Source organism: Podarcis raffonei, chromosome 4 (genome assembly GCF_027172205.1).
Source record: "Podarcis raffonei isolate rPodRaf1 chromosome 4, rPodRaf1.pri, whole genome shotgun sequence".
Classification (NCBI taxonomy): Eukaryota; Metazoa; Chordata; class Lepidosauria; order Squamata; family Lacertidae; genus Podarcis; species Podarcis raffonei.
The window spans coordinates 104,706,356-104,720,477 of NC_070605.1; the positions used below are offsets into that span (position 1 = coordinate 104,706,356).

Below are 14,122 nucleotides of genomic sequence, written 5' to 3' on the forward strand. Positions count from 1 at the left end.
ATATATATACAGAGAGACAGGTAGATATGGGGGAACCAATCATTAAAATATATATATAAAATTATAAAATTCAAACAATATTTATTTGTTTGTGTTGAATAACTCTGGAAAACAATAGTTATTGTTTGTGTATAGAGAGAGATGAAACACGAGCTCCCTCAGACATCTACAGGCCCAGGCAGGAGCCGAGTCAGTCTTCGGTCCCGCGCACGCGCCCAAGCCAAAGGGCAGCCAATCGGCTCAGCGATTCCCCGGCGCCTCCGACTCCCGTTCCGCGGACGCCGCCGCTGCACCCGGGACTTTCTTCCTCCCTCCCTCTCTCCGGAGAGCTCCGTTTCCACCTATCAGAGAGGAGAGAGGCTCCCTGGCCATGCTCGGCGGCCTGGGATTGGCTGCGCAGAGGCGGGCAAGGAAGGGAGGGCGGGGAGTCCGTGGCGGGAAGATTCGGATGCCTGGGTTTCGAGCCCGGGCGTGGCGGGCGTTTCAACGGCCCAGGGCGCCGGGCGAGAGGGGGCGGGGCCTCGCCAACTGCCTTCTCCTCAGCCGAGCGCGCGCCTGCGGGGGGCTCCTTCCGCGCGGCTGCCATGGAGCCGGGGGCGCCGCGAGGGAAGAAGGGCCGAGGAGGGAGCAGGGTGCTCCGCGGCGACGGAGACGAGCCCGGCTGGGAGGCGGCGGCGGCGGGCGGAGGCGGCAGCAGCACTAAAAAGCCCAAGTTTGTGAGTAGCCTGAGGCAGCTCTGGGCTCCCGGGAGCCTCTCCTTCCCTCCCCCCCCCCAAGGCCCGTCTCTGGGAAATACCTCTTTTTAAAAAACAACACCACGCAACTGATTTCCCTCATGGGGGGTTGGCGACCCCCCCCCCGCCATTATGCTGCCCCGGAACTTTCCTTCGGAACTGGCTGCCTCTTGAGGCCCAGGAGGCGCCTTGACTCTTTCCTGCAGCTGCTGCAAAAGATAACTGGTTAGACAAGCCACTGGGAGAGTTAGACCAACTCTGATGGCTGTGCATTTTTCTGGATTTTCTTTTTGTAAACCGCTTTAAGGGTGAGGTTTTTTAATATATAAAAAAACTGTAACTAGGATATTTAAACAAAAGCTCAGTGAAGGCTTTTTCTTTCAGCATGAGGCCAGTGGGGAGAAGGGTTCAGGCGTCTCTAGAGATGCTGCTTGCCACCTCGCCCTCGGGCAGAGGTTTCCCAACTTTTTGAGTCCCTTGAGGAACCACGTTCTCTCTGCAGCTCCCCTGTGGGAAACGAGCACCTCAGAAGCCCAGCTTGGTCCCCCTTGCCTGCACAGCCAGCAGCCCCCCATCCCTTTTCAAACATCCTTCTTTTGTGGAGTGTTTCCTCAGCCTCCTCTCCCCTCTTCTTAGGGAAGCTTCCCCGGTCTCTGAGCCCCCTGCCCCAGAGAGAGGTGCCTCCTCACCACGTCCCACTGGGGCCTCGGAAGAGGATGTCCCCAGCCTTAGTAGCCCAGCAGAGACTGGCTGAAAGAGAATGTGAGGCCAGCATCTTACCTTGAGTGGCAGCAGCTGGGCCTGCATGGCGGAAAGGCTCCTCTTCAGTGCTGGACACTCAGCTCTCAGGCAGGCCTTGCACACAGCAAGCACAAGAAAGGCCAGCCCTGCACCTGTCTGTCTGCTTGTCCGGCCTCCCACTTGTCTGTCCATTCCCAACAGCAAGGGCTGGCAGACTGGCTGGGCTCCCTCATCCACTTGCTTGCTTCCTCCGAGGCTGCCTCAGCTCCTGGCAACCAGCACCCCCTGGCCAGCCCCAGAGCCAGGGCTGCTGCAACAAACAGCCATGCAAGCCTTTGGGAGGCAGAGATGCAATAGGGCATCAGAGGAGGGAGGGAAGGAAGGAAAGAGAGATGGAGGCAGGCCAGTGTTGCCCACGGCACACCTGACCAGCATTCAAGGCACACTGGTTGATAACCACTGCCCTAGGGTGTTTTATTCTGATACTGATAAAGGGGACTCTTGGCCACAAGTTCATACAGAGTTCACAGGGAAGGGATGGTTGTCTCCTTATCTGCTAGCTTTTCTGGGCATAAGCAGGTTAAAAAAGGGGGGCAGCAGGGGCAGTTCTTCTTCACTTACTGCCACTCAAGCCAAGCCAAGGAGGCCAGGGACTTGTGGCTGTTCCATGGGATGGGTTCTTGAGGTTGTCCAGTGGGGTATCATCAGGATTACCTCCACATTTACAGAGACCAATATGATGATGGAAAGTGAAGGAATATTGCTTGCATTGTGAAATTATACCTAGAATTTCTTTGCTAATTTTTGGTAGACTATCTGAACTGCATTAAGAGCTTGTTTCTTTATTTACAGCATTTGCACATCAAGACACTGACAGATGATGTGGTAAGATTATTTTGCTTTTATTCTGCTGTGACTAACTGTATGTTTTACCACACAGATAACGGGAACTTGCTTTGTAAAATAAACACTTTTTGTCATTCAGATTTGGCACTTAACTGAAATGCAGTAACTCACTTCAGATGTAATGCCAAATAATGATTTTGTGTTACATGAACTTGCCTAGGGCTAATGTGCTGTCCCCCTGCCCATAATGCCATCTCATATTTTTTCTTTAGTTAATGGGTAAGTGAACCAATAAATGGATAAATGTGAGTAAGAAATAATAACAATAAAAACTATAACAATTTGCTGTGGCATCCTACAATTTGCTGTGGCAAGTTTGCTTGTAAACTAGAATTGGGAATTAAATGTTTGGTTGTAAATAATAGTTTGCCCAGATTGGATGTAGTGATAAACTATAGTTTTTGACAAAACAAGTATAGGAGGAATAAATGGGTATCCTAAGTGTTGTTCATGCAAACCAAGCCAATAAGTTGAGTGTGCCATTGGTTAACTATGCTTTAATCATGCTTCCACACTTATGAAAGAGATGTCCTGTTTACTGTGTTTTGGCTGGAATTCTCCATTATCTATTCAGCTAACAACTTTCTACGTCTGGGAGGTCAGAGTTATAGATGACAGTCCTGGGTCCTACCTTATTTTTAGGTATTTTGCATTGCAAGATTTTGCTGCAGGAATGTATTTAGGGGTCCTATTAACTTCTTTGGGCATGATACTAAATTATAGTTTAGAATTATGTGTATGAGCCTAAGTTTACTTCAGGCTTGCATTCCAGATCACCTTTCTAGTACTGCTGTGAGGAGATTGGAAGCTTTAACTTGTGTGTCCAGTCAACTGCTTATTTAATTATTTTAGAACCCTAAACTGTAGTTTATATTTACTATGGTTTGTTGAATAAAGCTATTGCTGATTAGGTAGAGAGTTGCATAATCCCAGTATTGCCATACTAATGTACAATTTTTTTTTTGAAGACTGCCACATGTGGTTGGATATGCCACAGCAGCAAATTGCAAAGTATGGGCAGGGGTATAAGGAATATGGCAATTTTTAAAGTACACTTGTGCCATGTTGTTCAGGACTTTATATACTTGCCTTGATAGCATGCTTGGTAGCATGCTGACATACAACGCAGGTGTCAGTAGCTAATGCCCAATAACATCTAGACTACAGAATTCTTCAGTGGCTGCAGCTTACAAACCAGCTTCAAGGGTGGCTCTCCAAAGGGTGAGTTACAATACTTTATATTCAGGGCTAGTGATGCTTGAACCCATGCAGCCAAACTATCCGAATCCAATAATGGTTGCAGCTGATGTACCAAACGATGCTGGTAAAATGCGGTTGTAGCTACTGAGGTAACCTGAACCTCAAGTGACAAAGCTGGGAGTACCCGTAAACTAGGTACCTGGTATATCAGACAAAGTACAACCTGGCTCGTCCAGGCTCAGTCCTGTAATATCAAACCAAAGTTTAGTGTTTGTCTAAGCAAAGCCACCATGAGTCGGAGTCACCTAATGATGGTAGGAATGAAATAGTACTAGGTATACAACATTTTTTAAAAAAAATGTTTTTGCTTTTTTGTATTTCAGTGCTACTGTAAAGAGATACTACTGATCCCATGTATAAGAAGTATTTTTAGGATGCATTGTGTATAATATGAACTTTAGACATATTCATTCTTAGTTCTTGTTCAGTTTGATAGATTTTCAAGTATACGAATTCCTGGGAGCAAAAAAGATCGACCAACTATAATGAATCTGAAACAATTGCATTCTACAACCAGCAGCTGGCCTACATCTACAGATTTGGATGACTTCATTCCTAATCCTTTATCAGATGGGGAGATCCTATCACTATTTGAAAAAATGATGGTAAGAGAAATTGTTCAATTGGCTATGAAGGTGTAATGATATCATAAACAGAATACTAAAGTTCCCACTATGCTATTGGGTTTCTCTTTCTGCACAATAAAAGCACTGTTAAAGTTATATCTACACACTCATTAAAAAATAGTTCAACTAGTTGTGTGTGAATTTTAGCAGTGGCAGATAGTATTACAGTCCATTATATGAATGGCTCTCTTCTACTAAGAATCTTGCCTGTTGATATAGCCTTGTCCACTTATGGCACGAGCTTAATTTTCATATTATTCCATAAGGGTGAATGGTACCTTTCAAAATAGTTATGGCAAAGATTATACTAGTACCATTACTCTTGTTTTATATATGCGACAAAAATATTTTTGACTATTTTTTCTTGAAAAATCGACGAGAGCAATTTATAAATGAGCAGCAATAATGAAGGAAATGGTTACCAATAAATCATATATATTAGTAAACCCTAAATTGCATCTTTCTATAATTTCTACTAGTCCCAACTAATAATAATTAATAATAGTAATTTATTATTTGTACCCTACCCATCTGACTGGGTTGTCCTTGCCACTCTGAGCGGCTTTCAGCATATATACATTGTAAAACATAGTAAAACATTAATCCTTGAAGAGCTTCCCTATGTAGTGCTGCCTTCAGATGTTTCCTAAATGTTATATAATTACTCATCTCCTTAATATATGATGGGATGGCATTCCACAGGGTGGGCGCCACTACCAAGAAGGCCCTCTGCGTGTTTCCCTGTAACTTCACTTCTTGGAGTGAGGGAACCGCCAAAAGGCCTCAGTGCTGGATCTCTGTGTCTGGGCTGAGTGATGGGGGTGGAGACGCTCCTTCAGGTATACAGGGCCAAGGCTGTTTAGGGCTTTAAAGGTCAGCACCAACACTTTGAATTATGTTCGGAAATGTACTAGGAGTCAATGTAGGTCTTACAGAACGGGTGTTATATGGTTCCGGTGGCCACGCCCAGTCGCCAGTCTAGTTGCCACATTCTAGATTAATTGTAGTCTCCGAGTTACCTTCAAAGGTAGTGCCGCGTAGAGTGCATTGCAGTAGTCCAAGTGGGAGATAACCAGTGCATGTACCATTCTGGTGAGACAGTGCACAGACAGGCAGGGTCTCAGCCAGCATACCAGATGGAGCTGGTAGACAGTCGCCCTAGACACAGAATTAACCTGTGACTTCATGGACAGCTGTGAGTCCAAAATGACTCCCAGGCTGCGCACCTGGTTGTTCAGAGACACAGTTACCCCATTCAGGACCAGGAAGTCCCCCTTTCCCCCCCAAAACATTACTTCAGTCTTGTTGGGATTCAACTTCAGTCCATTAGCCGCCATCCATCCTCCAGCTGCCCCCAGAAACTCTCACACGACATTCCCTGCACTTCACTGGTTCCAATTTAAATGAGAGGTAGAACTTGGTATCATCCACATCTTCATTTTCACTGTAACTGAGCTGAGCTGAGCTCACAGTCCTTCAACACAAAAATCCACTCCAGGTTAATCTAATCTTTCTACATTTCAATAGTTAATAGGATCATTTTGTTGCTTTTGTTAAATAAAAAAATCCTTGCAATCTACAGCAAATAACTCAGGATTTGCCAGCATATTCTAATGAACCTTTTATTCATTCCTGGTTTATGGTAAGGTGATTTTGTTTGTAGAAGGGGGGTAAATCATAGTATGTAATGTCTGTGTTGCCTTTTCCCCTTAGGAAGATATGAATTTAAATGAAGATCGGAAGGCACCATTGAGAGAGAAAGATTTCAGTACCAAAAAAGAAATGGTGGTGCAATATATTAGTACTGCTTCTAAAGTGGTAAGCACTCTTGAGTGGAGTGGGTGTTTGGGTGGGAGAAAAACTAACAGATATTAAGAGATTGATGCAAATCAAGGAAAACACTACTTTTATCAGCAACTGCAATCACAGCTCCCAACAAGTCCAGTCCAGTTCATGCCAGATTGCATGTTATTTAGTTAAGATATTTATATACCACTTATTCACATTTCTAAGTGGTGTAAATAAAAACAATCCACAGAAAATGGGACAATAGAATGATAAGACTTTATCATGAAACCAAACATCACCTTAAAATAAGTGCTAGAACAAGAAAGTCTGAGTCAAGTGTCTGAAGTTCAGCAAGGAAGGTGCTCAGCTGGGAGGGAGTTCACAGCCTTGGGTCCACTATACTTAATTCATAACTTTGGTTAGTTATGAGCTGCATATCTGAGCCACGGGGGACCACTGACAGAGACTCACTCAAAGATCTCAGTGTTTGGGCCTGGATATAAGGGATTATGGACTCATATTGTTACAAATTAACTTTGTAAATTAACGCACGAACCTTGAACCTGGACCGGTTAAATATGGACAGCCAGTGCTTGCTTTTAAGCACTGGAATTATGTGCTGGTACAGTTACGATATAGAAGCAATGCAGCTGCAAACTGCTAGCTTGAAAAGTAAACATGATGGGAATGTTGTGACTGTCCGTGGGAAACAGAGGGACAGTCAGCTCACAGGGCAATGCACCGGAATTAGCTCAGAGTGTAATATGAACTCTTCCTCTTGCTCTTGTACAGGAAGTACAGGAGGTGTTTGTCACTCGACTGCTGGAGCTTGAAGAGAGCAGTCATGTTTTCTGTAATGCTGCAAAGACAGGAATAAAAGCATGTAAATAAGTTTCTGTCTATCTCCATTTCCCTGCCGGGAGAGCAGGAGGGAGGGGTGTGTTCTTCCCACGCTGAGAAGAATCGCCTATCGAGACCTAGCCTGGATCTTGCTGGGGAATGCAGTCAGGGAGGTCAACGGGAGACCAAGCCGGGTGCCTGGGAGTGTTGCCAGTTACTCCTGATATAGGCTTGATTTCCGACAGGTACATCAACAGACTAGCCACAGCATTTTGCATCAGCTGGAGCTTCTGAACCAGGCACAGGGTAGCCCCACATAGAGAGCCTTGCAATAATCAAGTTTTGAGGTTATCAATTCATGAATTTCCACAGCTAGGCTAACCCTATTGGTACACTATCTATAGTTGGTAAAAGGTACTCCTGGCTATTTAGGCTACTATTAAATCTGAATGTAAGTTTGTTAGTTCTGCTATTTTTAGAAAATGAAAACAGTGCCTCTTTCATTTAAATGAAGTATGAATGATTTACAACGCTTTATCTACCAAACAGGTGTGTTTCATTTTCATCTGATGAATTGCTTTAGTTTGCCCAGTAACTATCAGTCATGGCAATTTAGTTTGTTTGGGTAGGACAAGGCAGAATGAAGCAGAAAGAAGCAACTTTTGAAAGAAGAGAGGTCAAAGCTGTTCAGTACACAGGTTCATAGGTTGCCTATTTCTACTGCCTAGGAATGGAGTGGATTCAGCCTTTAATTCCAATTTGGCCTTGCTCCCTGAAATGGTGCTCTCACAGATGTCTTAGTGGAAACCAGGGCCAAAAGTAAAGATCTCCTCTCAAAAAGAAAGGAAAAAGAAAAGAAAAGAGGCTAGATTAAGATCTAGGGAATACCCAAGTTGTAAACCCTCATGTGCCCAGAGACCTATTTACATGTCCTTATAGGCCCCTCCTCTCCAAAACACAGGGGATTCATAAGGTTTGAAAGACAAAGCAGTATTGGTAAAGACTCTTCAATTCAGTTAGCTTCCAGAATCTTTTCAAAATGAACAACCTGTGCCTTAAAGGCATTTACATTTACCTATATTCAGAACTGCATCAGGTTCCCCTGCCGTGCAAGGTCCCACTAGGACCTGGAGAATACCTTAACCTGTCTTCAACAATATGGCTTCCTGATAAACTGGCAAAAGAGCCACCTTTGCCCCTTGCTGCAGATCCAGCATCTGGAGGCTACTATAGATATAGCATCCGGGGGAAACTATAAATACAGCAACCTTTGCTCATGAAATCCATACGGCTTTTGTTGCATTTTTTAAAAGCTGCTGCAAAGGGCTGGCTTGATGCAGTTGTGGCCACAGTGTATTAGATAAGTATTCATTTTTTAAAATATAGAATTGAATATGTTTGTATTGAGATTTAATTTTAAATTGTATACTGCTCAGTATGCAGGTGGGTAATGACACGTTTCAGTTTTTTCTGTACTGCAGGTCCCCCAGCACATGCCAAGCTAGCATGTTTGGGAGGATACATTAGGGAGGCACTTGCAGATGATTAGTGTATTTGTTCTTAGAGTGAGTACCCAATCTAGTAGTTTTAAAAGTGTTAGTGACCATTATGTGTTGCTTTATGGTTAGTTGTTTTTAGTTAATTTTATGTAACTTCTGTACCCCAACTTGGAATCTATTGTAATGTAGGGCAGGCTATAAATACATTTTTTTATTTAAAAAAAATACTACTTGTATAAATGTAAGGAGATAGTTAACTTTAAACATGTAATGCTCTCCAAGTAATCCTATGTACCATGTGTAATTGCTTAATTTTTATGATCAGCTAGATATAATTTTAAATTATTTATTTTATTGCATCTATATTCCAGCTTTCTAAGTTATACATTCTTCATATTTTATGATTTTAAACTAGCTAGAAAATTGCTTTAGTTAAATACTGAGTTTCTCTAAAAGTTAGTAGTTTAATGAGATGCTTGTGAATTGTAACTGGTAAAATGCAGTGAACTGAGATATTGAGCAAGTATTACTTTCCTTGCAGGGGTGCCTCAAGAGTAGCAAGCAGATTTCACCACAGGAGTTCATATATGAACTGAAATCAGGAACAGTAGATGAAAAACTTGTCGGTTGCTTAGAATCCCTCCGCGTGTCATTGACTAGCAATCCTGTCAGGTAATTCAAGTAGTTCAAAAGTTGTTGTTTTTTTCTTTAAAAAAAAGGTGTGTCACTGTATTTCTATATGACCATCTTCCTTCAGTAATCAAAAAGCAAATTAGTAAAATTTTATAAGGTGTTGTCTTTTACCAGGTGTGTTTATGACTTTGTTTAAGGTAGAGTTTCTCCAGAATCTCGATCTCTGAATATCAGTGGCAGTCACTTTCCTCCAAATGCCTTTCCTAGATGTCTTGTTTTCCCCCTGTAAATATATACAAGTGGTATTAGAAATATGAAGTTGCATGTCTAATATTTTTGCTGAAGTTGTAGGGATAGCAGAATTGGACTTTAAAGTAGGAACAAGTGACTACAGCTTGTGTTGTGATCCAGAGAAAAGATGGTGCTTTTGTTTTATAGCAGCTCAATGATTCTCCCGTGTGTGCATTGCTATGCTGCTCGTGTACTTCATCTGTGTTGCTCATTCACTGGATACTAAATTAATCTCCATATCATTATGATGTTGCCAAAAGGTCTCTTGAACTAAAATTAGAATTTGATTAAATCAACAGTTTTAATACTAGCTGTAGTGTTTTATGGCAATGTCTACGTATAAATTGTTTAGAGTCATTTATGAACACTAAATGTTCACACATTTCAGAACTTATTCTCTAGCATTGTCTACGCACCTTTTCAAGGCCCTTTCTGTGTCAACTTTTTGTGTCCCACAGTAGGGCTACTGAGAAGAGATGTGGAGCAGAGCTGCAATATTAATGCCGCATGATCGGCATTCTTACTATAAAGAATGCATCCTCCTTATCTATGTGCAGATAAGTTGATACCAAACAGCAGTAAACAAGTTGGGAAATGATATATGAAACACACATCCCTCTCTCAAATATCATACAGGTTGCCTGCAAGTCTTTGCCTATTTTTGAGTGATGTCACATGGGGAGTTTAGATTTTGGAATGTGTAAAGATTTTCAGTGCTGTTAAAACTTTATTTCCTAAGGATGTGACAGCTGTTTTTAAGTGGTAACTACTGTTACATGGTTAAAATATTTGGTACATTAGGCTAAGAAACTTAGTTTCCCATGTTTGTGTCTGTGTGTACATAGGAAGCATTGTATCACTAAAAAAGTTTGGTGTCTGGTTGAAAAACATTTGGTCAAAATGATACATTGGTGTTAATCATACATAAGCATACTTTTGTCTGTTTTTCGTTACCTGTTTTTCAAAGTCTTTTTCAATTTTCTGTGGTTATACTGTATTTAATTGTATGTTATTTGAGGGGTTTTTTCTTCTTTTCTCAACTTTTTTGCTGCTGTCTTGGTTTTTGAATTTCAGTTATATCTACATTGGTTTTTTCTTTTGGTACCAAACATTAGCTCATGAACAGCAGTCATGTAATTGAACAGATGTATTCCCTTGCATAGTTTGCGGCTGTTGGAAACTAACTTGCCCAAGACCCAGTAATCATTGTGGGTTATATTGGAAACAATTAGCAACGCCTGATAATTGCCTTGCACAAAAAAGAGGCTGTGGAAGCCCCAGCCCAGATTATGACTGCAGCATAGGATAGAGACCTTGTGCTCTGCTTTCTTGCAGCGAAATATCTCAGCTTAGCTGTGACTTGCCATGATTGGGAAAAAATGTATGCTCACATAGAGGAAATAGTATTTGTGGGAGGAAGGGACACATTTAAATGGAGAAGATGGTGTGGGTTAACCCCCACTGTCCCACACCATAGTCCTGGACTAGATTACAAGCTCTACAGCCCCCATAAAGAAAGAAAATAAATAAATAAATAGTTGAGCTGGGAGATGTAAACCTGACATCTCTTTCTCAAAACCAAGACTAACATTCCAATCTAGAAATCAAACTGGCCTGCAAAAATCTGTGTCTCCTGGTTTGTGGGTGTCTTGCTGCCCACCACACGGAAAGGATTCTGAGCTCTTGACGCTCTTGACGCTATTTTTATATAACTATAGTAATTGCTTGAAATAAAAGGTCACCTAATGGATACAATATTCAAAATGTCTTTTTCACCACCTCTTAATACTTGCAGTTGGGTCGAGAACTTTGGATATGAAGGACTTGGATTACTACTGGACATCTTGGAAAGATTGGTTGAAGCAAAGCAGTAAGATTTTTTTCTACAAATATACAGTCTAGGCCTGGGTGATGTATTGATTCATCGCCCCAAAACCAGTTTTGAAACCTGCATTGCAGCAATGATTTCACAATTTTAGGCCAGGCAATATACCATGAATGCCAGCAGGTGTTGCCAGCATTTCAGGCATGGCCTCCTCAATCCTCAGCGAGCCCAGCAGGGCCACTCAAGACCCGCTCCCTCCCTCCACAGCCCAGCCAGCCATTCCCAAAGATACTGGAGTGGGGTTGGGGGTGGCAGCGTGCTTGCACCTACCTCTTGTGCTTTGTGCTGTGCTCGCTGCTTGCCCGCCCATCATTTCTTCGGCTGAGCAAGTGGGCTGTTCCTCCATCCCTTCTGCCTCACACCTGGTGCCTCCTGCAAGCCCCTGTGATGGGAGCATGTGGGGAACAGCAGTAGCAGCAGCGCTGGCTCCTTTTCCTCATCTCCGGCCCTGTACCTTCATGGTTGATTGGTGGTGGCGGTGCCCATTTCCCTTCAAGTTGCTACTTGCAAGATGGAAGTAGTGGGGCTGGCTGTGGTGCTGGAGCTGTTGGGAACGCAGTGAGGTGGCAATGGCCATGGGGTAAGCTAGGAGGGAGCTGGTGTGTCTGCTTGGGGGCGGTGAGGTGCTTAGGCAAGGCGATGCTGTGCTGTCAGTGTATGCTGTCCCATTGGTGCAGATGGGAGCTGCATTGTGGTGTAAATGAGGAATGGCTATGGAGGGTTAACTGGCTACTCTACTAAACTAGTTCAAACGACTTGGAAGTCCTCCTTCCTCCTCATTTTCAGACATTGTGATATATCACTATATTGTAATGCTCTGCTGGTGATGCATCACAATGTTGAAAAGCAGATATTGCCCAGCCCTAATACACTCCTCAGTAAGAGTAGAATAGCTTGCATTATGATATAAATTTGTCCTTAATTTGTTTCAGACAGGAACAAATTCTGAAGAAGTTACAGCACAAGATCATACAGTGTTTGAAGGCCTTTATGAATAATAAGGTTAGCAACATCATTTGCTTAATTATTTAAGACTGCTGTCGTATACAGTACTTGGTTACTTGGAAATAAGCCCTATTAAACTCAGTGACGCTTTCATTTCAAGAAGAAATGAAGTATAAACACACATAACTGATACTGTTAACAGTTAAGTGACATGCCAACCTTTGTCTCATATCCTTGATTCTACTGGCACTTACATAACTAGATACACAAATTGAAGCTGCAATCCTGTGTTCAGTTCTTGTTGGGGTCAATATCTGGTATGTTATGGTTTAACTATTTTCATGCCTAACAGAAAGCTATGCCTATGCCAGTGGCTTAAAAGTGCTGCAGTAGTAGTAGTAGTGATGATGATGATGATGATGGAATATTCCTTTCATTTCATTTCTGTACTGCTTTATATTTTTAAGAAAAATGCTGCACATTTCCATTCAATAATAGTTTCTTTTTTGCATTACATGTTAAGCATTATCTGCGAATCAAGCCAGTGAGGTGCCAAAAGATCATAGTTAATCTACAAGTTAATCTTGTAGTGTCCAGTGGGGCTCCTCCCCCTTCCCCTTGTGTTTAGGATTTCAACCTCATAGTACTAATTTAGTTTCCTCGTTAGGAGGCCTTCATGCATTTTTATGAGGTGCCAATTGGAAAAAGAAGGTAGCTTAGTCCACTGGTAGAATCAAACTTCAAAATTTACACACTGAAACTCACACATTTATTTTAAATCCAAGTCCAGTTTCCTTTCTGCAGGACAGCATTGTTTCTATATAAGACCCTACGCATGTTCCAAAAGCAGCAGAAGATACTGTATCTGTTGCACTCCTTGCAAAATATTCACTTAAAATTTAAATATGGCAGTTAGGAGTAAATCAGTTGACACATACAGAGTATATTTATGAAAAACTTTATGTGCTTACACAGATAGCAGATGATGCATATGAAAATGAAACATGTAAAGCCAAAGACTGGACGTGAAACAATGAGATTCTATAAAAATACTGAATGTTGCAAATTAATCATTTGCCTATGACAGTGGTTTTCAACCTTTTTGAGTCCATGGCTCCATTGACCAACCACATTCTTTTTGTGGCTCCACTGTGGGATACAGGAATTCCCACTTATATGGGGGTTTGTGCTGCCAAATACAACAGTTCTTTCCAAGGATATCAGGACAAAAGGAATGAGGTGGAGGAAGGGGAACCAGAACAGTTTTATTAACAGGCATACAAAGCATTAGCAGGCATACAAAGCATAACATAAAACATACCCGACATGGGCTACTCAATCTCCCCTTCAGCTGCCCGGAACCCCAGGTAGAGCAGCATGAGAAAAACCCCAACCATTGGTGTCCCATCATCAGGTCCTTTGATCTGGACAGAAGCTCACCAGGCCCCTCCCACCTATGACTTTTATAGCCTGCCTTGATGCGTTCAAGTGCACCTGGCATTACTCATGATTAATACAGAGCGGCTGAGAGTCTCCCACTACCTGCAGCCGGCATCCAGCCAACACTTGCAACACAGGTTGAGAATCCAGCAGACCTCAGGTGACAGGTGAGAATCCAGCAGACCTCAAACTGGGGATGTTAAAGGGAAAGGGACATGCCACCACACTCCTCAAAATACAATTGTCTTCCGCATTTCCACTACAGGGTTGCATTCTGCCCCCCTGCTTGCATCACTTGGATGTGTGTAAGTGGGGATTTCCCCCATTCCACCCCACATGTATGATAGCACACATACAATAGCCAGGTTCTTTAAAAAACTGAGCATGCAAGGCTTAGCGACAGATGTGGAAGGACACAGTGTGTCAGTATTAGGCAATTATTAGACTGCGTGTATGCCTGTAGTATAAGTTTACAGTGTGTGAGTAATGTGAAGGGTGTGTATAGTGTGGCTGAGTATTACCGTATTGGCCCGA

At 42.6% G+C, this 14,122-nt stretch overlaps 1 protein-coding gene across 2 annotated transcripts in view; it reads left to right on the forward strand.

The window, feature by feature from the left end:
- The first annotated feature begins 578 nt into the window (after nt 1-578).
- The window catches only part of DIAPH3 (diaphanous related formin 3), a 126,079-nt gene continuing 112,535 nt past the window's right edge, over nt 579-14,122 (forward strand). The window contains exons 1-7 of one of the 2 annotated variants that reach the window (XM_053384714.1): nt 579-716; nt 2,328-2,360; nt 4,070-4,246; nt 5,981-6,085; nt 8,936-9,066; nt 11,114-11,188; nt 12,136-12,205. In XM_053384714.1, the coding sequence (XP_053240689.1) occupies nt 585-716; nt 2,328-2,360; nt 4,070-4,246; nt 5,981-6,085; nt 8,936-9,066; nt 11,114-11,188; nt 12,136-12,205 (723 nt within the window). In that variant the 5' untranslated portion in view covers nt 579-584. Of the gene's footprint in view, nt 717-2,327; nt 2,361-3,454; nt 3,603-4,069; nt 4,247-5,980; nt 6,086-8,935; nt 9,067-11,113; nt 11,189-12,135; nt 12,206-14,122 lie in introns of those variants that run through there. The other variant, XM_053384713.1, reaches the window with a different exon arrangement.